This window comes from Protopterus annectens, chromosome 4.part0 (assembly GCF_019279795.1).
Source record: "Protopterus annectens isolate FY-2018-M chromosome 4.part0, PAN1.0, whole genome shotgun sequence".
In the NCBI taxonomy this organism is placed as follows: domain Eukaryota; kingdom Metazoa; phylum Chordata; order Ceratodontiformes; family Protopteridae; genus Protopterus; species Protopterus annectens.
The window spans coordinates 235,933,684-235,956,958 of NC_056733.1; the positions used below are offsets into that span (position 1 = coordinate 235,933,684).

Genomic DNA, 23,275 nt, shown 5'->3' on the forward strand with positions numbered 1-23,275 from the left:
CCAAATACGGACTCCCTGCTGGTAACACTAAAGATACGGGGAAACCGTAAAGTATTGTATCACATGAAATAGAAGGACTCAGAGACCTTCAAGTCTGTCCAGGCTAGGAGGCAGGAGGGAGGGACACAAGAAAGAAGGCGAGAAGAAGACAACTAACATGGAACGTTATGGTAAGAACATAACTTCTTAATGTTAAGTTGTCATTCTCGCCTTCATTCTTGCTGGATGGGACAGCGTCCCTAGCACCTTGGTTCTGGGTGGCTCAACAGAACAGACTCCTGAGTACAGTGGAACCAAAGTCAGCTCTATTTCTGGAGGCTATATCAAGTTTGTAATGGGCAATAAAGGTATGTTGAGAAGCCCAAGTAGCTGCTGCACATATGGCATCTAATGGTAACCTTGCTTGAAAGGCTGTTGATGTTGATATTGCCCTAGTTGAATGAGCCTTAGGCCTAGACGGGAGTTGCCTGTGTCTCAACTCGTAGACAAAGGTAATAATGGATATCAACTATCTGGAAAGAGTAACCTTTGATACTGGAAGCCCTTTCTCCCCTTCAGCATAAGAGAGAAAGAGCTGATCTGACTTTCTGAGTTGTTTTGTCCTGTCTAGATAATACCGTAGTTGGCGATGAACATCCAATGAATGTAATTTCTGTTCAGCCCTGTTTGAGTAGTCTGGGAAAAAGACAGGCAAGTCAATAGAGTGGTTTAGATTTGCTTCAGAGAAAACTTTCGGAAGGAAGGAAGGGTTCATTCTGAGAGTTACCCTGTCTTTATGAAAGACCAAATATGGGGGACGGACAGACAAGGCTTGGAGTTCCGATACCCTTCTGGCAGATGTTATGGCTACTAAAAACAGAGTTTTCCAAGAAAGAAGCTTGAGGGAGCAAGAGGCTGCGGGTTCAAAGGGAGGCAGAATCAATGACGTTAGAACCAAATTTAAATCCCATTGTGGAGGCGGATCCTTAACGGGCGTCTAAGCAAGAAGATGCCCTTGAGGAAGGCTTTACAGAGTTTGTGGGACATAATATTTGCTTCTGAGAGCCCCACATGAAAATTAGCAATGGCCACTAATTGTACTCTGATACTGGCTGACAATGACCCTGAATGAAAAAGCTCCGCCAGAAAGTCTAGAACCTAATGAATTGGTGCATGGAAAGGATCTAAGGACCTAGCTTGCGCCCAGAGCGAAAAACGCTTCCATTTACTCTCATAAGTCTTCCTAGTATTGGACTTATGGGAAGCAAGAATGATATCACGGACAGGAAGAGAAATAAGGGGAAGCCTGGCTATGGCTGGAAGTGGAGCAACCAAGCTGTGAGGTTGAGGGAATGAAGAGATTGATGCAGCTTGCCCGTTAGATGGGTCAACAGATCCGGAAGGGGTTCCAGATGCCAAGGCTGTTCCAGTAGATAACTGTGCAGGAACGGAAACCATACTTGTCGAGGCCAATACGGAGCAATGAGGATCATTTTGGATCTCAATGCGGTTGCTTTCTGAATTAATTGCGGAATCAACGGTAAGGGGGGAAAGGCATATAGAAGACCCCGGGGCCAATCGTGAACAAGAGCATCTCTGGGGGGATGGCCTGGTAGAGGAAAGAGTGTGAAGAAGTCGAGGCACTTGCTGTTTTGAGGGGTTGCGAAAAGATCTCAGCAAGGCTGGCCCCACTTCTGAAATATACTGTCTGCTACCGCTTGATTTAGAGACCACTCGTGAGGCATGAGGATTGTTCTGCTCAATCTGTCCGCTATGACGTTGGACTTCCCGGGGATGTGCATTGCTATCAGAAACTGTTGAGAGGAAATCGCCCACTGCCAAAGTCTGAGTGCTTCTCAACATAGGGGGGTAGGACTTTGTTCCGCCCTGCTTGTTTATGTATCACACCACAGACATATTGTCCGTTTGAATTGCTATAGTCCCTGTGGGAAGAGAGTCCTGAAGGGCTTGCAACGTTAAAAGCACCGCTCTCATCTCCAGGACATTTATGTGCAGGTGGCATTCTAATTGTTGCCATGTGCCCTGGACAGTCCTGCCCTGATAGTGCCCCCCCCCCACCCGATCAGGGAGGCATCCGTTGTCACCGTGGCAACTGGGGGGGAGAACAAAGGGTCTGCCCTGAAGGAGCTGAGGGGAAACCATCCACCAGGAGAGGTGTTTCTTGCATGATGGGGTTATCAAGATGTTGTGAGTCATTGGGAGCTGTTGAAAGGACCACTGAGAAAACAGCATCCACTGAAGGATTCTCATGTGGAAGCGGGCTAATGGGAGGAGAAGGATCACCGCTGCCATGAGGCCTAACGTTTTCAGCACTAACTTGACTTGAACTCTGTTGGACTGAAACAGAAATTGAACATTCCACCGTATGTCTGTCACTCTCTGAGGTGGTAATGTTGTAGACATTTCTGTGGTGTTTAACATGGTGCCTATGAAGTTTATACATTGACAAGGTGACAAGGAGGATTTTGCTAAATTTATAGAAATACCTAGATTGTTGCAAAGTTGAATGGTGTAATCCCTGGCCATTATAAGATGCTGCTTGGTGGTAGCGGAAATGAGCCAGTCGTCTAAATATGGAAACATCTGGAATCCTTTTTGTCTCAGGTGAGCCATGACCACTGCCAAGCATTTGGTGAACACCCGGGGGGCTGTGGTGAGACCAAAGGGCAGGGTTCTGAATTGATAATGACTGGCTCCCAGCCGGAAGCGGAGAAACCTCCTGGAGCACCTGTGTATCTTTATATGATAGTACGCGTCCTGGAGGTCTAACGAGCACATCCAGTTGTCTCTGCCCAAAAAGGGTAGAATGGACTGCAGTGTTACCATCCGAAATTTTGTCTTTTGTACAGAGTTGTTCAATCTGCTGAGGTCCAAAATGGGTCTCCAGTCTCCTGTCTTTTTTGGTATCAAAAAGAATCTGGAGTAGATTCCGGATCCTAGCTGATCTGCTGGGACTGCCTGGATGACTCTTTTTTCTAACAGCTTTTTTATTTCTAGCTGTGCCTGACCCCTTTGTCCGGGTGGTACATCTGGTAGGGGTCTTGGCGGCTGGACAGGAGGGGAAATGAAGGGAATTTTGTAACCCTCGGATATGATCGACTGTACCCATTTGTCTTGGGAGAGGGATTGCCAGGCTTCCGGGTACAGAGATAATCTTCCCCCGACTGCCTCCGAAGGCGGACAGTCGGGCAGCTTCTCAGGGATGCTGAAAGGGTTGGTCAGGGAAGGATTCCCTGGAACCCTGGTTCTGTGGACCCCTTCTGCCCCTGGGGCGGCGTCTGTTACTGTTCCCCCCTCTGCCTCTGGGGGGAAATTCACCACGTGCGGCAGGCGCGACTCCTTGTGGTTTGCGGAACCATATCTTTCCACCCTTCTGGCCCTTAGGATAAGGTCTGGAAGGTGTGGAAAAGTGGACTCCCACGGCAGAGAGAGTCTTACCATCTTGCTCGCATCTGGTGAGGGTATTCTTCACCTGAGGTCCAAACAATTCTGAACCATCAAAGGGGGTGTTGGTGAAGGACGCCTTGAAGGGATCGGCAAAGTTACAGAGTCGCATCCAAGCGTGACGTCTCAACGCAACATCTGTGCCTGCGGCCCTAATCGCTCCATCGGCTGCATAGGAGATAAGCCGCATGGAGGAGTTGACAATGGAATTCAGGGTAGTCAGCTGGGAGTTCATCTTGTCCTGATACCCCGCAGCAGAAGGATCCTGTACGGTTTCACCCAGCTCTTTGAGCAAATCTCTCTGAAGGCAGGTGAAATGACATAAATAGTTCAGTGACCACATGGCGAAGGTCACTGAAGCAAATGTCCGCTTACCAAACCTGTCCATGGTCCTGGACTCTTTGTTAGGAGGATGAACAGGTACAGAAGGATCAGCTAATTCCTTTTTAGTGGCTGCTGCTACCACCATAGCATCTACTGAAACACCTTTGTTCAGAAAGGATTTGTCCTCCAGAGCAGAAATAAATTTAGAGGGCCTCCTAGGGGTAGGTTCCATTGAGTCAGGAGCTGCCCACGCCTTTCTGGCCACTTCTTCCATTAGTGGGTCGAAAGGGGGAGACACCCAGGAGGTGGAAGGACGAGATCCAAAAGCGTCAAGGTAAACCGACTCATCCTCGGAGGGTTTGAGAGTGGACCAATTTCCCCTCTGTTTCAGGATCTCTAGGATGTCTGAAAAAGAGACATCCTCAGAGGGGGATCTCGGGGAACCCTCCGACTCATCCAAGTCGGTGTCCGACGTGACAGACTCGGAGGAGTCTATGTGCTTCCTCTTGCACTTTTTTTTCCTAGGGGGTTCCCCTGAAGCTTCAGGGGAGGCCTCGGAAGAGGAGGAGACACCCAAAGTGGGTACCCTATGCTTTGGATCTCTGCTGTCAGATGCAGGAGGATGGCCAGAGACCGTAACAGGCACTGTAGAGGGAGGAGCTGCAGAACTTAACCTTGGAGTGGACACTGGTTCCAGCACGCCCCTCATCACTTCAAAGGCTCCCCTATCAGGCACTAAAGGCAGTCCCGGCTCCGAAGAGACCTGAACCGCTCCCGGCACCGACAGAGAAGGCTCCGAGAATGATGTTGGGGCCGAACTAACCAGAGCCGAAGCTCCAAGAGGGAGAGCGGGGTCGGACAATGGTCCGATGCCACTCGCCCCCTCAGAGCCGACAATGGAAACCCGGCGCCCGGACCTCTCCACGGACGGAACCAATGAAGAAGTCGGAGCCAACGACACCGGAGCCGAAGGTGGAAGTATCGGCTCTGACGTGGGCAAGGTTACGGTTCCAACAAACTCTGGCTCCGAACTCGAATGGTGAGTCGGGGGAGGAATCGATGGTGGTACCGAGGGAGCCACAGTCTGGTGAGATGGGCTTTGGAGCATTTGGGCTAGTGCCTGAGATTTTATGAGTCTACTGACCACCATCTCAATATCGTGGTCGGAAAGCCTGGATGACCTGGATGAATGAGTCCTATGACTCTGCTCCGATAGGAGTGGTGATCTCGGAGCCGATCTGATGGATTCTAGCGAGGGGGATCTAGAGCGCTTGTGCGCTGGAGTTGGCTCCGATGCAGGTTTCAGAGCGGATACGACCTTGCTCGCTTCGGATCCGATTGGAACCGATGTCGGAGCCATCTGAGTTCAACCAGTCCTCGACTCAGAAGCTGGAGCCGAGGGTTTGGCGGTTTTAGAAGACTTCCCCGAGCCAGACTTGGACGGGGAGTCAATCGGGCTTCAATAAGCCCCTCAAGATGAGCTTATTACGACGCTCCTGCAGGACTCTTGAACTAAATCCGTGACAGACGGAACAAGAGTCCTGCAGGTGTAAAGGCCCCAAGCAGTAGACGCAAGAAGTGTAACCGTCTGTCAGAGACATTTTCTGACAGCACGAGTCACACTTCTTGAATCCTGAGACCTTAGCGTCTTTGGACAGTCCTAAATACAGAAAACACAGTCAGCCCACACACTCACTCAACTTATACCCAGAAGGGAGTTAAGGGGACTGACTAAAACACCCACACACACACTCTAAGGGGTGGGGGAAACTAAGCTAAAGCTCGTAGGCCCGATTATAAAAATTAACTAAAAGGAGGGGAAGAAGGGCTACAAAAGGGCTGTAACAAATAAAACTATTGATAGGGACCTAAGGTAGGAAAACTATCTGGAAAACTATCTGAAAAATAGCTCTATTGAAAAAATTTTCTTTTACTGACCTGAGCCGGTAAAAAAAAGCAACCTCGCAGCGAAGCAGCAAATGAGATCTGGGAGTTAGCGCATGGTATTGTGGGATATAGGGCTGCCTCAAGCCGGTAAAAATAGCTCTCGAGCTATAGTATAGGCCGAGTCGGAGCCGAGGATCAGCTCCGAACCCATCCAGCAAGAATGAAGGCGAGAATGACAACTTAACATCATGCTTTACTTGGTCAGTAGAGTGCACTGTTGTTACATTTTTTCCAGTTCCACATGTAACACTATTTTTACCATTTAAGACAACAAGCCTGTGGTTTACAGTAATATTTACAGATGACAGCATTATCTCCAAAATTCTATCTGGCTAGGCTAGCAGCCTTTACCTTCACAGAGTACATAACTTCTTTTTTACCGGGAAAGTCCGAATGGGCAAGTTTGCCCATTTTCAGCGGAGGCCCGGAGAAAAAAAATCCACATAATAACAACATTACAGTCAGTATTTTAAACAATAGTGAAACTATTAGAGAAATGATAGTAATAAATCACATAGTAACACATATTATTACAGTTCAAATTAGTAATAAAGCTAACAGGATCACTTAGTAACACATATTTTGGCAGTTACACTTAGTAACAACAAATCATTCAGTGGAGTACTGCCTCAGAGATACAATAGCTTAATATACAATGGAGCAGTGTCTCACATATGCCTGTTTTCTACTGTAAATTGTTATGCTTAATGTTGTTGTACTTATAATCACATAGGATCAGTAAGCAACTAGAGATGTACTAAAGTGGGGAGTAGCGGGAGAAAGCATGGGGATGGGAGTAAGTAAGGTATTCAGTAAGTACAGAGATATAGTGAAAGTGGAGTACAGGAAGAAAGGGTGAGGAGGGAGGAAATGGGTTCAGCCTGGTGAGGAGCAGGAGCATAACCTGTTGTCATTTAGGTGGAACTTTAGCAGTTTTTTGAAGTGCATTAGGTTTGGTGTGTTTGGTATGTTCTGGGGAGTGGAGTTCCATGATTTAGTTATGTAGTTAGACTATACTGAGTCTCCAAAGCTGTTGCTGGATTTTGTAACTTTGAGTAGTAATTTTTTTGAGGATCATAGAGTCCTGATATTGAGGTTGGTCTGTACTAGATCGCGTTGGGATGGACATTTGTTGGGTAGGTAAACTATAGAATGGGCTACAGTAGCTTGGTTTAAGGTTATTAGGTTGGGGAGCTCTAGCCATTTGAGTTGTTTCAGAGCAAGACAATGATGGGTTCTGTGGGGCAGGTTAGCAGCAAATCTAGCTATCTTATGGTAGCATGATTCAAGTTTGCGTAAGTCTGATTTTTTGAGGTTAGTAAATATAGGGTAGGTGTAGAGTAAAGTGGATAGTAGGTGGGTCCTGGCACTATCTTGTCTGGAAGAGTTTAAGAAAGATTTTATTTTGTAAAGGGAACCTAATTTAATGTGGGCCTTTTTGATGGCATGAGATATACGTTTGTCAAATTTTAACTTATCATCTAGAATGATACAGATTAGCTTGGTTTCTGAGGTGGGTTTGATTAGAGTGCAATTGGATGAGGTGATTGTAAAGTCATGGTGGGGGGAGTTTGTTTTGTGACATTGCTTAGGGAACAGAATTAGTTTGGCTTTGTTGGGATTAAGGATGAGCTGGTATTTTTCTAAGAAAGACTCAATGGCAGTAAAATATTTCTGAGTATAGTCTGGTAGTTATTTTAAAGTAGGTGCGGTGCAGATGACAGTGGACTCATCTGCATATTGTATGATGGAAACAAGGTTAGTAGCTTTCTGTAGGTTATTGGTCAGAACTGTGAAGAGCATAGGCCCAAGAATTGAGCCTTGTGGAATACCTACTATAATGGGAAGTGGGAAGGAAAGGTCATCTTGCCATTTGACTGATCAACAGCGGTCAGATAGGTAATTCTGGAACAATATTTTTGACGACGTATAAAATTTGTATTTGTCAACAGTCTGTAAACAATCGAGGATCACACAAAGTAAAAATGATTACATCTTTTATTCTATCTGATAATTGCATTTTGCTTGTTCTATTCCCAACATTAACTGCATTTTATTTTCATTATCCTCTAACCTACAAATTGTATTATGATTTCATGACAAACCTTATTATTTCTTTGTCATATCCTTGTAAATAAGAATTAATCTTTGTTGTCTCTGTCAATATTCTTGCTATGTTTGTTGTTGCTGCCTTAACAACCCATGTCATGGTTGAAAATGGTATTTGGACTAGTTCACTTTATTTTATTTTATTGCATTTGTTTGCCAGGAAAGTCCACTGGGCCTAAAAGAGCCCATTTTCAGTGGAGGCCTGGGGAGAAAAGCTCCAACGAGATAGAGAAAAAATATAAACCTTAATTAGTACAGAAGCAGAAACAGTGTTACAGACAGTAAATATGGTAACATATACAGAATATATACATAAAAGCAGGAATCTAGTTTGTTTGATTACAGTAATATATACAGAAAATATACATTAAAGCAGAATTCAATTAATTCAATCAGAGTGGTATAAACAGACATATATTAATCAGTATTATTGTACCAGTATCAACAAGGGAAGATAAAAATAAATATGGAGAAAGTATCATCAGTCACTAGTAGCAAAAGACATAGGAGTTCAATAATCATAAAAGGAGAGAGAAGAGGTTAGGTTATAGAGCAGGAACATAGCCAGGAAGAGTTGAGATGATTTTTCAGCATTTGTTTGAAGGTGGTGGTGCTGCCTGTGTTTCTTATAGAAGGTAATGGTGATTTCCATAGTTTGGCGATGGTGAAGGAATAGAGGAGTTGACCAGCAGGTAAGGTGGGCTTATCTACTTTTAGAAGTAGATGATTTTCAGATCTTAGATGCCTGCTGGAATGGTATTTGGCAAGTAGAGTTGAGAGAGCAAGACAGTCTGTGGGTCTGTAAATTATTTTGTGTACAGTAGCTAGTTGGGTGAATGAGAGATGGTGGGGGATTTCCAGCCACCCTAATTGTTTCAGTGACTTACAGTGGTGGGATGAGAATTTGGCCTTGGTGGCAAATTTTGCTATTCTGTTGTAACACATAGCAAGTTTGGATTTGTCACTTGTGCAGCTAACAAACTAAATGAATAAGTCAATCATTCAATCAATAAAAGTCAGGTTCCATGGGAACATTAAGAATCCTCTAAAGTATATGACTGGAGGAACTGGGAAAGATTTACTTGTTTCCAAAACCATCAAGATATCTTTTTGGTGTCTGATACCATTGTAGCCTCCTATTTGAAGTGACTCTTCATGGGAGATTGGGTCTAAGTGAGATGTTCTCTATGGCAGAACCAGAAGACAGGGTGTCCTCATAATTGTTATCGTAGCACAGAGTGGAAGACGACTGAGACTGGTAGTTCAGGACAGCCTAACATCATGAGTCTGTCTCAGTGTGTTAAATGTCTTGGGCTTACCTGGGTGAGTCTTGGTAGGATGCCTTGTAATGATAAGGGAGAGAGAAAAAATAAGAGGGTCTGCATCTGTCAAAAGGCTCTGAGGTGAAGTGAGTAGTCCCTCAGCTAGTGAAGACACTCTTGGCCAGAACTGGGACTGTCTGAATTCCTGAAAGGGTCCTTACTACCTTTATTCATGCCCTTCTTGGCCAACAGTTGGTTCAAGCACCCAGGGTGGATGCCTCAAGTGAGACCGTAGAAGGGGGAACCACACCTGCTGAGGCCAGAAGGGGGCAATGAGGATCAATTGTGTCTTGAGGCGTCTGGGTTTCTGAAGTACTCTAGGAATTAAAGGCAATGGGGGAAGAGTATACAGGAGACCCGGAGGCCAATCGTGAGCGAGCACATCCCTGATTCCCCCTCTGGGGGTATCAATGCAAAGAAATTGCTGCATTTGTGGTTGAGAGGAGATACAAACAGATCACAGCTCGGATATCCCCAACGATGGAAAATCTGTTGAGCCACCACTGGATTCAGGGACCACTCATGAGGGGTCAGAATATCCCTGCTCAATTTGTCCGCCAACACATTGGATGCTCCAGGAATGTGTGTTGTAATGAGGAAGCACCCCATGGACATCGCTCATTCCCAAACCCTCATGGCTTCACGACAAAGCAGATAAGAACATGTGCCCCCTTGCTTGTTTAGATACCAAACAACCGCCATGTTGTCCGATAGAACTGCAATCGTTCCCAGAGGGAGGCAAGCCTGAAAAGCTTGCAATGATAGAAGGACTGCTTTCATCTCCAAAACGTTGATGTGCAGCTTGGTCTCTGAGGAGGACCACGTCACTTGGACCGTCTTTCCCTGGAAATATCCACCCCACCCTAGGAGGGAAGCGTCTGCGGTGACAGTGGCCATGGGAATTGGCGGAGAGAAGGACCAGCCCGCTAAGAGGTCCAGTAAGCGAATCTGCCACAAAAGATGCTATCGACACACTAGGGTGAGACGAATGGTGAACGACAGGGGATGCAGAAACAATGACCATTGAACTGCAAAGGCCCACTGTACCATGCCATTGGTACCAAGTAAATGGCAGCTGCCATGGACCCTAGAGACGTGAGAATGTGAGAAGCCAGAGGACATGTTTGCTCCAGCAGAACTTGAACATGGATGTGAATTAGGGATACCCAGTGAAGATGAAGAGTTGTGATCTGCACGGTGGTATCCAACAGAGTGCCTATGAATGTCAGATGTTCAGTAGGAATCAAGGAAGACTCGGCCATGTTTACCGTAATTCCCAACTGATGGAACAGGGAGAGTAAGGTAAATATGTTGTCCAAAAGTTGATGCTTTGTAGGGGCTGTTAGGAGCCAATCATCCAAACAGAGAAACACCTGGAGTCCCTGCAGCCGAAGATGAACTGCCACAACTGCCGGGGGACTGAGGTGAGACCAAAGGGCAGGGCCCTGAACTGAAAGTGATCGGCTCCCAAGCAAAAGCGGAGAAATCTCCTGGACGGTCGATCAATCTTTATATGGTAGTACGCATCCTGGAGATCCACTGAACACATCCAGTCATTGCTGTGCAAGAGGGGTACAATCAACTGCAGAGTGACCATCTGAAACTTTGACTTCTGTACGAACAGGTTTAGGCGACTGAGGTCCAGAATAGGACGTAGATTCCCTGTTCTCTTTGGAACTAAAAAGAAGCGGGAATAAGTTCAGGATCCTCTCTGCCCTGTGGGGACCTCTTGGATGGCTCTTTTTGAAGAAGGTTTGCAACCTCCTGCTGGGTCAACTCTTTCTGACTGGATGGCACATCTGAAGAGTTCTGGTTTTCAGGGGGGCTTCCAAAAAAATAATTCAATAGCCCCTGGATATAATGGTTAGCACCCACTGTTCGTTTGTAATATCAGCCCAGGCTAAACAGTGCACATATAACTGACCCCCGACTGCCTCTAGGGAAGGACAGTCGGGCAACATCTCAGGGACGCTGAAAAGGTTTCTCAGAGAAGGGCTCCCTGGAACCTTGATTCTGTGGGCATCCTCTGCCTCTAGGGTGACGTCTGCCATTGAAACTTCTTCCCTGTCCCCTGGAAAAGGAATCATCTTGAACATCCTGGAAGGAAGACTGCGCCTTATGAAACCACATTTTCTTATTCCCCTGCTGGGTCTTAGAAAAAGGACCTTTGAGGGATAGAAAATCTTATCCCGACAGCCGACAACATCTTCCCTTCCTGTTCACTGGGGGTCAACATCTCTTTAACGCTGGGACCAAACAGAGTGGAACCATCAAAGGGGGCATTGATAAACAACGTCTAGAAGGTCTCTGCAAACCCGCTTAGGTGCAGCCAGGCACAACGCCTAATGACAATGCCTGAACCCGCCGCCCAACACCTAATGACAATGCCTGAACCCGCCGCCCATGATGACCCTTCCGCCACATTGGAAATTTACCTCATGGACGAATTAGCAACCAAATTAAGGGTGGCCAGCTTGGGAGAAACCACCTTAAATTCCTCCTCAGACATGGACCCCATGAGGGACGCTGATAGATCCTTAATCAAATCCCTCTGGAGATGGGTGAAATGAGCAAGATAATTTAAGGCTCGCAGGCTAAAGGGAGCCTAAGCGAACACCTGCTTTCCAAATATGTCCAGAGCTCTCAATTCATGATTAGGAGGGTGGACAGAAGAACTCTGCTCCACCAACTCCTTTTTGGTGACAGCAACCATTACAATAACATCAACCGGGACCGCCTTGGACCATAAGGTTTTATCTGATGGGGGTGCTGAAATATTTGTCCTCTTTCTTAGGCAATGGTCCCACAGTATCTGGCTCCTTCCAAGTCCTGCTGGCCCTGAGACTGATAAGTGGGTCAGCGGGGGGAATACCCAAGAGGAAGATGGGCCCATTCTGAAAACCTCCAGAAATATGGTTTCCTCAGAGGACGGGGACTGGGCAGACCAACCAGCTTTGGCCTTGAGGATCTCGAGTATGTCTCCAAAGGAGACATCCTCGGGCGGAGATCTCAGGGACCTGTCCCCTTCATCGGAATCCGTATCTTCAGTTAAAGACTCCATGGGGAAGTCAAGATGTCTCCTCTTATATGCCCTCTTCCTAGGAACTTCCTCCACCGGAGGCTGCAGGGAAGACTCGAAAGTGGAGGGGACCCCTATGGGGAAGGCACCCTACTGGAGGCTAGACCGGATGGGTTGACCGGAAGCAGGATGAGGAGGTCCACTCAGATGGGTAGCAGCTGCTGGAGGGTGAGCATTTTGAATTTTGGTATCACTAGGAAGGTGTTTAGAATGAGATGACTGCAACAGTGAAACATGAACATCTGGCTGGGGAGTTGTGTCTGGACTCAGAGGATCTCCTCTTGCGCTCCCTCGAATGAGACCTGCGAGGGGGTGAAAACATCTGCTCTACTCTCAAAAGATCTGAGGGAAACTCCTCCACTACAGTAGGTTCGGACACAGGCCTCGGATCAGACCTGCTCAGAACCGAGAGAACCGGTAGATCCGAGGCAACTGTTCATGAATCTCTCGAATCCAAGACGGTCAGATCTGTAGTCAACGCACCCATCCTCGGATCCATGGGTCTCAACTCAGGAGCCTTGGATCCGGGGGTGGGAACCGACAGTGTCGGATCCAAAGACCTGGAGTCTGGTCCAGGGGTGGAATCCCTAGAGACTCTGGGACCTAAAGCTCTTGGATCCGACACCGCCGAGGTAACTTGGAAGGGACCTGCTCACCTGGAAGAACCTTCTTCTTCTTCGCCCCTGAAGGGCCCGCTTTGGTCGGGGTAGCAGTGACCAAGGGGCCCCCCCTTAACTAGGCCTTTAATCAGCAATTTGTTCCGGCAGTCGACCAGGGCTCTGGGGTTGAAGGCAGTGCAAATACCGCACTCAACCTCCAGATGGTCACCGCAGAGACAATAGAGACACTCCTCATGTGAGTCGGAAACAGTCATTTTCCGACTACACGAGGAGCATCTTTTCAAACCCAAGGGTTTGCCCACCATGGTTCAAACCCAACAACACTACCGAAGGAAAATCCAAACACAAGGATCCAAACACGTGCGGAGTTCAAAAACCCAAATAATCAGTCCGATATTACTACTACAACCAAATTAGACAATAACAATCAAATCAAATCAATAATCACACCAAGAAAGCTACCTTAATAAAGGTTACACCAAAGGCTATAACACCCAAAGAAAAAAAGGGCAACAAATGACTAAATATCAAAACCGAGAGGGGGGAGGTAACAACTACAACAACAGCTGAACCACTACTACCCAAAGGGAAACTTAAATAAGAGGGAAACCCCCCAAAAAACAGAGAACCTACTTACTACCCATGAGGAGCTGAGCAATCTGCGTCTGTCTAGATCAAGCGGCAAATGAGATCTGAGGGGGTTGAGGGCAGCAGAGTATCATGGGAGGGGAACAGCTTGAGCTAAGTTGTTTGTAAGATTATGCCAGCTCAGATCCGATATCGGATCCAAGACCCTAACGTGAGGAATGCTGACTAAGATAACATCAGATCCTAGGCCTTAAACACTTGTCCTATATGGACAGACTCAAAAAATTCCAACTATTCTCTGTCTCATATCGCCTACTTTGAGGCGATCTCTGCTTGACTTACAAAGCCATGTCTGACCCAGCTCTGTTAGAAATGCTACATCTAAAGAAATCCCAATCTCTCTGCACCACATGCTCCAGAGACCTCAACCTCATTACCACAATTAACAGAACATGCTGGTAAGACAGGTTCATAACCCAGAGACTAGCCATGCTATGGAATTGACTTCCCATACATGTCAAGCAGAGCACCTCACTGGCTCTCTTCAACATAAATCTTGATGAGTGGATGGGAAATAGAAAATTAACCCCGGGGATCACTCCAGTGGCTCTACTCGACAGAGGTACTGGGAACTAAGGTCGGGTGGCATGATGTCAGGGTAATCCTATGGGCTAGGCTTGTAAAGGCTCCAGCGCCATCAGCCTAATACATACCTATGAACCACGTCGACCAAGCTGACTGGAGAAACTGTGGAAAATTGTCCGCCCATAGTGTTAGGTAAATTTATATGATTAGGAAGAGAGGTCAGACTTAGGAATGACTAGTGGGTGAGAAGTGTGTTGGTACCTCTGAGGCTAGGCTTAGTATTCTACCTGACAGTACAGCAGGGCTGCGAAAAACCTCTGGAGGACCACAAAGAAAGGGCTAAGGGAACATTTAACAAGCAAAATGTTTGCGACTATAACCACAATGGTAAATACCTCTATGCTGCAGTACACGATGGTGTGCCACAAGCAAGCAATCACAGACGTGGGGCTTAAATAAAATGAGAAATAACCCTTTTAACTCAAACTAGCCAATAAGGACACACACTCTGAGCTCAAGTCCAATCAACCTTGATTAGATGAGACCTAGACAGTACCCTCCTCCCACAAAGGTGCAGAAAGGCCCTCTCCAACAAAAACTGTATAAATAAAGCAGAAATTCAGTAGAATACTGTTCTCAATTTAATCAGGCTACTAACACACAGTAATAAATGCAGCAGAAAAAATGCAATTGCACACTTTTAAGTAGGAAAAGACACAGTATAAATACAGTAAGATAGAGTAAAAGCAGCTGAATAGAGTGTATTTTTTGTCAAGTAAAAAAGGAAGAAAAAAGAAGTTATGTACTTACCATAACATTCCATGTGAATTGTTCATCTCACCTTTATTCTTACTGATGGGTTTGGAGCCAATCCCTCGGCTCCGAGTCGGCCTATTGCAAAGCTCGAGGTCTTCAAACAGATCGAGGCCAAGTCCCTATCCCATAATGCACCTAGAGTAACCTCAGATCTTGTTTGCTGTGTATAACAATACCATATATCATTCTATCACTCCCAAGAGAAGGTATAGAAGGGTTGAGCAACCAGGATGCATCCAGCATCTTGGTCATCTAAAAGCCCAGGAGGGGGAAGGAGGGAGGGATGTAAGAATGAAGGCGAGATGAACAACTCACATGGAACGTTATGGTAAGTACATAACTTCTTTATGTGAAGTTGTTCTTTCTCGCCATTCATTCTTACTGATGGGTAGCGTCCCAAGCGCTATCTACCTCAGGTGGCTCACAGGAGTATATTTCTCAGGACCGTGGATCCAAAGGAGGCCCTGTCAACTTTGTAATGAGTGATAAAGGTATGAGGTTTTGACCAAGTGGCTGCTGCTCAAAGGTTATCAAACAGGAAGTCTGGCAGAAAAAGCAGAGGATGTAGAAACTGTCTGGTTGAGTGAGCTTTAATTTTATGCTGTAAGGGCATATTGGCAGCTGAATAAGCAAAGGTGATTACAATAATATAAAAATTTAGACAGAGTTGTTTTAGCCACTGGCATACCTTTCCTGGAATCTGAAAATGACACAAAAAGCTGATCTGAGTTCCTGAAATCTTTTGTTCTATCCACTGGGGAAAAAAACTGGCAAATCAATAATTTGGTTGAGATTAGTTCCAGTACAAATTTTGGGCAAGAAAGAGGGGTTTGTTCGAAGTGAGACTCTGTCAGCATGGAAAATCAAATAAGGAGGCTTGATGGACAAGGCTTGAAGTTCTGACACTCTGCGGGCAGAACTAATAGCCACTAAAAAGATGGTTTTCCATGACAAAAATTTGAGGTCACATGATGAAGCTGATTCAAATAGAGGAAGAATTATGCGGGAAAGCATAAAATTTAGATTCCATGGAAAATAGGGAGATTTCACAGGAGGTTTAATATGAAAGGTCCCTTTGAAAAAGGCTTTGGATAATTTGTGTGACATAATATTCAATCCTTCAAATCCAAAATGAAAGTTAGAGATGGCAGCAAGTTGAACACGGACTGTTGTTGCTGCAGCCCCTTTACTGAAGGTCATGGTCAAGAATTCTAGTATAGAGGCCATAGGGACTTGGTAAGGATTAATATTGTTTTTAGAGGCCCATATAGAACATTTTTTTCCATTTGCTAAGGTAAAGCTTCCTTGCAGAGGATTTGTGAGAGGATAAGAGAATTTGCTTCGTCTCATTGGAGAGGTTATGGAACCAGGCTAATATTGGGAATTGGAGCAGCCAAGCTGTCAGCTTCACAGACCGCAGAAAGGGATGAAGTTCCCCCGACGAGTGCGTCAGAAGGTCTGGAAGTAGGTCCAGAATCCAGGGGTCCCCCAAAAGATGATGTCGAAGGAAGGGGAACTAAATCTGACGAGGCCAATGAGGAGCTATTAGAATAATAGTCCTTCCCAAGGCTTTCGCTTTCTGTAATAACTTGGGTATCAACGGGATTGGTGGGAATGCAGAGAGGAGACCCGGGGGCCAATTGTGAATGAGTGCATCCCTTGGGGCTTCTCCAGAAGGGAGAATCAGGGCAAAGTAACTTAGTTGGATTTCCCCAGGATGTGCATTGCTAACAGAAAGCACTGGGTGAATATAGCCCACTGCCATACTCTTAGGGCCTCGTGACAAAGGGGGTAGGATCTGGTTCCTCCTTGTTTGTTCAAGTACCAGACCACTGACATGTTGTTCATCTGAATCGCAATCGTACCCAGAGGAAGAGAGTCTTGGAAGTACTGCAATGCCAAAAGTACTGCGCTCATCTCAAGGACACTGATATGCAGATGCATCTCTTGATCGGTCCATGTGCCTTGGGCTGTCCTTCCCTGAAAATGCCCCCACCCCACCCTATCAGAGAAGCGTCCATGGTCACTGTGGCCGCTGGTTGCAGAGTGACAGAGTGGATTCCCTGGCCTGTATGAGTTGATGCCTGGTGGTGATGGTGAGGAGCCAATCGTCTAGCTACGGAAACACCTGGAATCCTAAACGTCTCACGTGAGCCGTGACCACTGCCATGCATTTGGTGAACACTCTGGGGGCTGTAGTGAGACCAAAGGGCAGGGCTCGAAACTGGTAATGACGGACTCCCAGCCAGAAGCGCAGATGATCCCTGGATGGCCTGATCATTTTTATGTGGTAGTACGCATCATGGAGATCTATTGAGCACATCCAATTGTCTTCCCCTAAGAGGGGAAGTATTGACTGAAGCGTGACCATCTGAAACTTCTCTTTCTTTACAGATTTGTTTAGTCTGCTGAGGTCCAATATAGGTCTCCAGTCCCCTGTCTTTTTTGGAACTAAAAAGAATCATCTTGAGTAAGTTCCGGATCCTGTCTGGTCTGCTGGGACTGGCTGGATGACTCTTTTTCTTAGCAATGTCTGGACCTCTACTGTTGCTTGTTCCATGTAACTGAGTGAAACGTCTGGGATTTTTCTTGTCGGTGAAGGGGGTGTGGCGAATGGGATGAAGTATCCTCTGGAAATGATACTTTGTACCCAGTTGTCATTTGTTATTTTGAGCCAGTCATCTGGGTACAAAGATAAGCGACCCCTGACTGCCTCCAGAGCAGGACAGTCGGGCCTCCTTTCAGGAGCGCTGGTAGGGCTTCTCAAAGAAGTGATCTCTGTCGCCCTGGTTTTGTGGACCCCCATCTGCTGCGAGGGCAGCATCTTTCATTATTGCCTCTCCTCTGCCCATGGAGGGGGGGTTCACCACGTGTATCCTGAAAGGCTCCTTGGGCTTTTTGGAACCACATTTTCCCTCCCTTTTAACCCTTGGGGTAGGGTCTGGTATAGGTAGAAAAATGGACTGCGATAGCAGACAGAGTCTTTCCCTCCTGCTCATACTTGGTTAAAGTTTCCTTAACTTTAGGCTAAAAAGGGATGAGCCATCAAAGGGGGTATTCACAAAGGATGAATTGAAGGGCTCCGCTAAGGAACACAAACGGATCCAGGGGTTTCTCTTAAGAGCAACTCCTGTACCTGCTGCTCTACTCGTTCCATCAGCTGCATATGAAATGAGGCGCATGGACGAGTTCACTATGGAGCTGAGGGTAGCAAGCTGGGAGGCAACTTTGTCTGTAGCTCCTGCAGCTACAGTACCCTGAAGGGTATCTCCCAGCTCTTTAAGAACAGCTCTTTGTAGTCTCGTAAAATGGGTTAAATAGTTAAGCGAACAGAGTGCAAAGGTCGCTGAACTAAACATGCGCTTCCCATATCTATCCATGATCCTGGAGTCTCTGTTAGGAGGATGGATAGATGAGGAAGTTTCAGACATTTCCTTTTTGGTGGCTGCCGCCACCACCATGACATCAACTGGCACACCTTTTGTCAAGAAGGATTTCTCCTGGGGGGGGGGCAGATATGAACTTATTAGGCCTCCTAGGGACAGGTTCCATAGTATCCGGAGACTCCCACGCCCTTCGTGAGACCAGCTGCATAAGCTCATTGAAGGACGGAGACACCCAAGAGGTGGAGGGCTGAGACCCAAAAGCCTTCAGGAGAACCGACTCATCCTCAGTAGGGTTTGTGGACTGCCAGTCACCCCTCTGCCTAAGGATTTCAAGTATTTTTGCAAATGAGATATCCTCAGAGGGGGACCGTGGGGACCCTTCTGATTCATCCAAGTCGGTATCTGATGTTAGGGGCTCCTGAGGGGAGTCTAGATGTTTCCTCTTACAAACTCTCTTCCTGGGAACCTCATCAGTGGGAGCTTCTGGTGAGGTCTCAGAAGAGCAAGGGCCACCCAATGGGACTTCCTGAGGCTCTGGGTCTCTACGCTTGGCCAGGATCTGTGAAGTAGAAACAGACACATGCGCTTTAGGGGAGGAATAAGCCGGACCTGAGGTAGAGGATGTCTTAGGAGACATAACTCTCCTCGTGGCATCAAAGGCACCCCTGCTCCGATGCAAAGGAACCGACGGAGCTGAGGAAACAGTCGAAACCCCTGGCACCAGGACAGTGGGCTCTGAGTCAGAGGTAAGAGCCGAGCTCATCTGAGCCGAAGACCCGAGAGGTAGAGTCGGAACCGACAAGTCGGTCCGACTATCCTCACCGGACCCGATCAGAGAGTGTTAGCTCCTAGAGTTCTTGATTGGCACCGAGGTTGTCAGAGTGAACGGAGCCCAAGACACTGGAGCAGGCATCAGCTCCGAAGGTTCCACAATCAACAAGTCCGACTCCTCTGGCTCTGAAGGACCAGTATGGCTTGGAGGAGGAAAAGTTGTAGCTGGTATAAGACTCTTCAGCTCCGAAGCCAGTTGGGTCGGAGTTGATGACATTTTTGCAAAGGCCAGTGCCTGTAACAGCTTCTGCACCACACGATCCACATCCAGATCAGAAAGGCTAATAGAGGACTGTGATAAACAGACAGAAGGTGGTACAGATTGTAATAAGGAACTCTTAGGAATTTCGGATACTGGTTCCAGGACTGGGGACTGGCTCCAAAAAGATAAGACTGTCGGTTCCGATGTCTGTGGAGCCGAAATTGTAGATTTCTTTGATTTTTTTTGTCTCAGAAGTCTTAGAAGACTTTGAGGACTTACTGGATCCATCTTGGTTGCTCAAAGCTTCTTGGAAGGAGGGTTTCAACAAGCCTCTGTCTATTAATTTCTTCTTTCTCTCCTGTAGGACTCTGGAGGAGAAAGAATGGCATATGGATCAGCTATCCTGTAAGTTCCTAAACAGTACACACAATTGACATGGCTGTCAGTTACAGACATTTTTGGCCACATTTAGAGCACTTTTTAAAGCCTGACTTGGGATGCTTATCTTGGGGTCAACCATTATTATATCAAACAGAAAATTACTGTCAATTACAAAACATTTCAACAGTAATAAACAAACAAAAGCCCTTTAGAGAATTCAGGCTAAGTCACACACACAGACAAATAATTATCTAAATATTAAAGTGACAGAAAAAACTCTATCTAAAGCACATAATTTTAAATGCTAAGCAGACTATACTGTAAGAAAAGATAGCTGCTATAAAATACACATTAAGCCTTATCTATTTTAAATACACTCTAAACAAATAAACATTGCCTAAAGCTTTCTATAAGTTGTGACAAAAGGTCATTGACTAAGCACACTCTAAGTAATCAGCAACTCTTTAAACTAGGCCTAAAAACAAGAGGCCAACTAGAAATTTAAAGCACAACAGGGAAAGGGAAATACAATATAGGTAAATACACAAATAAGCTATAAGAGCTTTATAAAACTATATAAAACTATCTAGATATCAATATAAGAAAGAAATATTGGAAAAAAATATTTGAAAAATAAGTTTTACTGGCCCGAACTTACGAGAACCTCCGATCTGTTGCAGCGGCAAACTAGATCTGGGGTAACTCTAGGTGCATCATGGGACAGGGACTTGGCCTCGAGCTATTTGAAGACGTAGAGCTTTGCAATAGGCCGACTCGGGGCCGAGGGATCGGCTCCGAACCCATAAGAATGAACGGCGAGATAGAACAACTTCACATTAGAAGATAATTCAAGATTAACAAGCTAAGGGGGTGGGCCTTCCCCAAATGATCTCACTGTACTCAGTAGAATGAGCTGAAGTGATAGGACTGGGAGGAGTGTCCAATATCAAATTTATAGTAAGAGGCAGGCAAGCAAAAGCCAACAAGTTATAAAAATACAACAACACTTATGGCGGGTGGGAGGGGAAAAATGGAGCCAGCCACAGATCAAAACAAAAGTAACTGTTCAGTTTACTAAGCCACAGAAAAATTTAACACACACAAACTTGCAAATATTACTAAAACAGAACAAGTGCAAAAGATATACTCGATCTTGTACCTCCGTGCTTATTTAGATATCACACAACAGTCTACTTGCCTGAACAAAAGAGGAGCAGGCAGAGTGGCAGCTAGTCCCCCAAGACCTACAAGGCCCAAGACACTTCTCTGAATTCCAGCTGACTGAGGTAGAGCACGCACCACAGAGAGGACCACACTCCCTACAATATCTAGGAATTAATGTGAAATCCTCACTCAGCCTGTAAAGTATGAATTACTGAACTCTGATGAGTTCAAATGGAAGAAGGGAAATCACTTCATGGTTCAAAGGTAAGGGTCCAACAAAAACAGCTGGTCTATTAGCTTATGATGGCTTTGAAGCCACTAATAATTCACAGTCCACTAAAACACCCACATCCTTAACTGTGCAAACAGCACCATGAAGTATATAGGTATTACAATGTCCAAAACATGTAGCAGAACCTGATCTGGACCCTGTGTTGTGCCTTCACTCAAAACACCAAAGCTTTCACTGAGTTGGCTCTTGATAACAACGACCAAATCCCAAAGTAATGATAGACTTAGCATACCCTTACAGTAGTATCCTATAAACTAACAATATTTACTCACAATCACATGCACAGTCATCAGTAAATGATTCCCAGCCAGCAAAATATCACAAAAGGAATATACCTTGAGATAATTTTGGTGAGTCTATACTTACCTGCTCTGAAAGCTTGGTAACCATGCCATCTAAGAATGCAGCTCTGGCTTCTAGTTTCTTCATAGCAGCTGCATTTGCAACTTTTTCTGCACGCAGTGCACCTGAAGGAGACAATGCATTTATTTACTGCTTACATTTTATTGAATGAGTAAATTCCTGTTAAGCAATGCTATATTCACAATGGAGACTACAGAAGAAAGACATTTATTTGTGCCAATGACAGTGTGCAGAACAGAAAGAAATAAAGCAAAATGTCTATACACACAGAATGAGATTATAAAAAATAATGCACAGAACAGAACAGAATCATGTGTGACAGAAAAAAATAGATGTGTACTTGCTATATTCGCTAATACTGTAAGTAGGTAACTGTTGGAATTTCCGCTTCTGTTAACCTTAGTTAAACAATTTTTTTTTCTCACTCTATGGCGTAGACAGAAAATCCTTGAATATGGTGCAATAGAGTTCAGTTAGCATCCTGAACATGTAGGAGATGGCAGTGGAGAACGGGTGTAAACAGATGCTGCTTACTCACTCATCCTAGGGGAGGAAGGCAGCTCTGGCTCATCACTTGAGTGACACCTAATGGCAGAACAAGGTGTTGCACCTAAAGTGTAAGGTAAGGGCCTAGGGAGTTAGATCTGCTAAGGTACATATACATAAGCCAAGGGGATTCTGTGCACAGAGGTACATTCTTCTTGGAAGGCAGCACAGCAAAGCTTGGAGAGCTGCCAAAGGGAAAGAGAAAGGGGTGCTCCCACCTGGGAACAATGTAGGCAACCCCTACAGGACAAGCAAGCTGGGCAGCTCCTTACCACCTTATCACCTGACTCTTGCCACTGGGTAACAGATTGGCTGATAGGGCTTCCTGGGCAAGAAGGAATGGGTTGACAGAGCTATTACCTAGTAAAACAGAAAAACTCCCACACCAAATAAAGTAGCCAGTGTAAACAAAAAGTACAGTTATGTACCTACCATAAATGTAGATGTTCGAGTGCTAATACAGCTGCAGTCATAACAGATGGGTTCTCCTGCCGTCAGGCAGGTCCTCGGTCGGCTGAATTCCAAAGTCTAGGTCCGGCGTCGGTTGTCGTCGCTTCTTCCCTGACGTCAGTGCGACAGGGGTATAAAGGAACCAGCCGATGCCATTTTCTTCAGTTTTTCTTGCCCCAGATGTCAGGTGCCCCCAGAAGGAAGGCAATACATAAATTTGTGTGATAATGCAGTGCAATATAAACAAAATACAGTAGTTGCAAGCAAATACATCATAAATGAAAACCCCAATCAGGTTGTATGAGGATGTGTTAGCCTATAGGCCTGTCCCAAGAGGGGAAGGAGGGAGGGAAACCTGGACTGCAGCTGTATTAGCACTCGAACATCTACATTTATGGTAGGTACAAAACTGTACTATGTTCATCGTGCATACAGCTGCAGTCATAACAGATGGGTAGAATCCCAAAGCTAAGAAAGGGGTGGTAGGCACTAGGTGGAACTAGGAGGAGCCAAAATGCCCTGCAAGACTGCAGTGGCAAAGCCTGCTCTAGATTTGGAGTATAATGGTAGGTTGTAGTGCTTGGAGAAGGTATGCACAGAACTCCAAGTGGCTGCTTCCAAAATATCCTTAGTAGGAACTCCTCTGAGGAAGGCTGCAGAGGTGGCTGTGGCCCTGGTGGAATGAGTTCTAATGCCAGTAGGAACAGTTTTGTCATGAAAGGAATAGCAAAAGCGTATGCAGTGGGCTATCCATTTTGAGATTGTCTGTTTGGAAATTGGCTTCCCTTGAGCTCGTGCATCAGAGGCCACAAAGAGCTGTTCTGAT

At 45.8% G+C, this 23,275-nt stretch overlaps 1 protein-coding gene across 1 annotated transcript in view; it reads right to left on the bottom strand.

Annotated features, from left to right (window-relative positions):
* The window catches only part of CCDC57 (coiled-coil domain containing 57), a 3,049,962-nt gene that overhangs the window by 1,121,819 nt on the left and 1,904,868 nt on the right, over window positions 1-23,275 (bottom strand). The window contains exon 12 of the mRNA XM_044069731.1: window positions 21,457-21,557. Within this exon, the coding sequence (XP_043925666.1) occupies window positions 21,457-21,557 (101 nt within the window). The remainder of the gene's footprint in view (window positions 1-21,456; window positions 21,558-23,275) is intronic.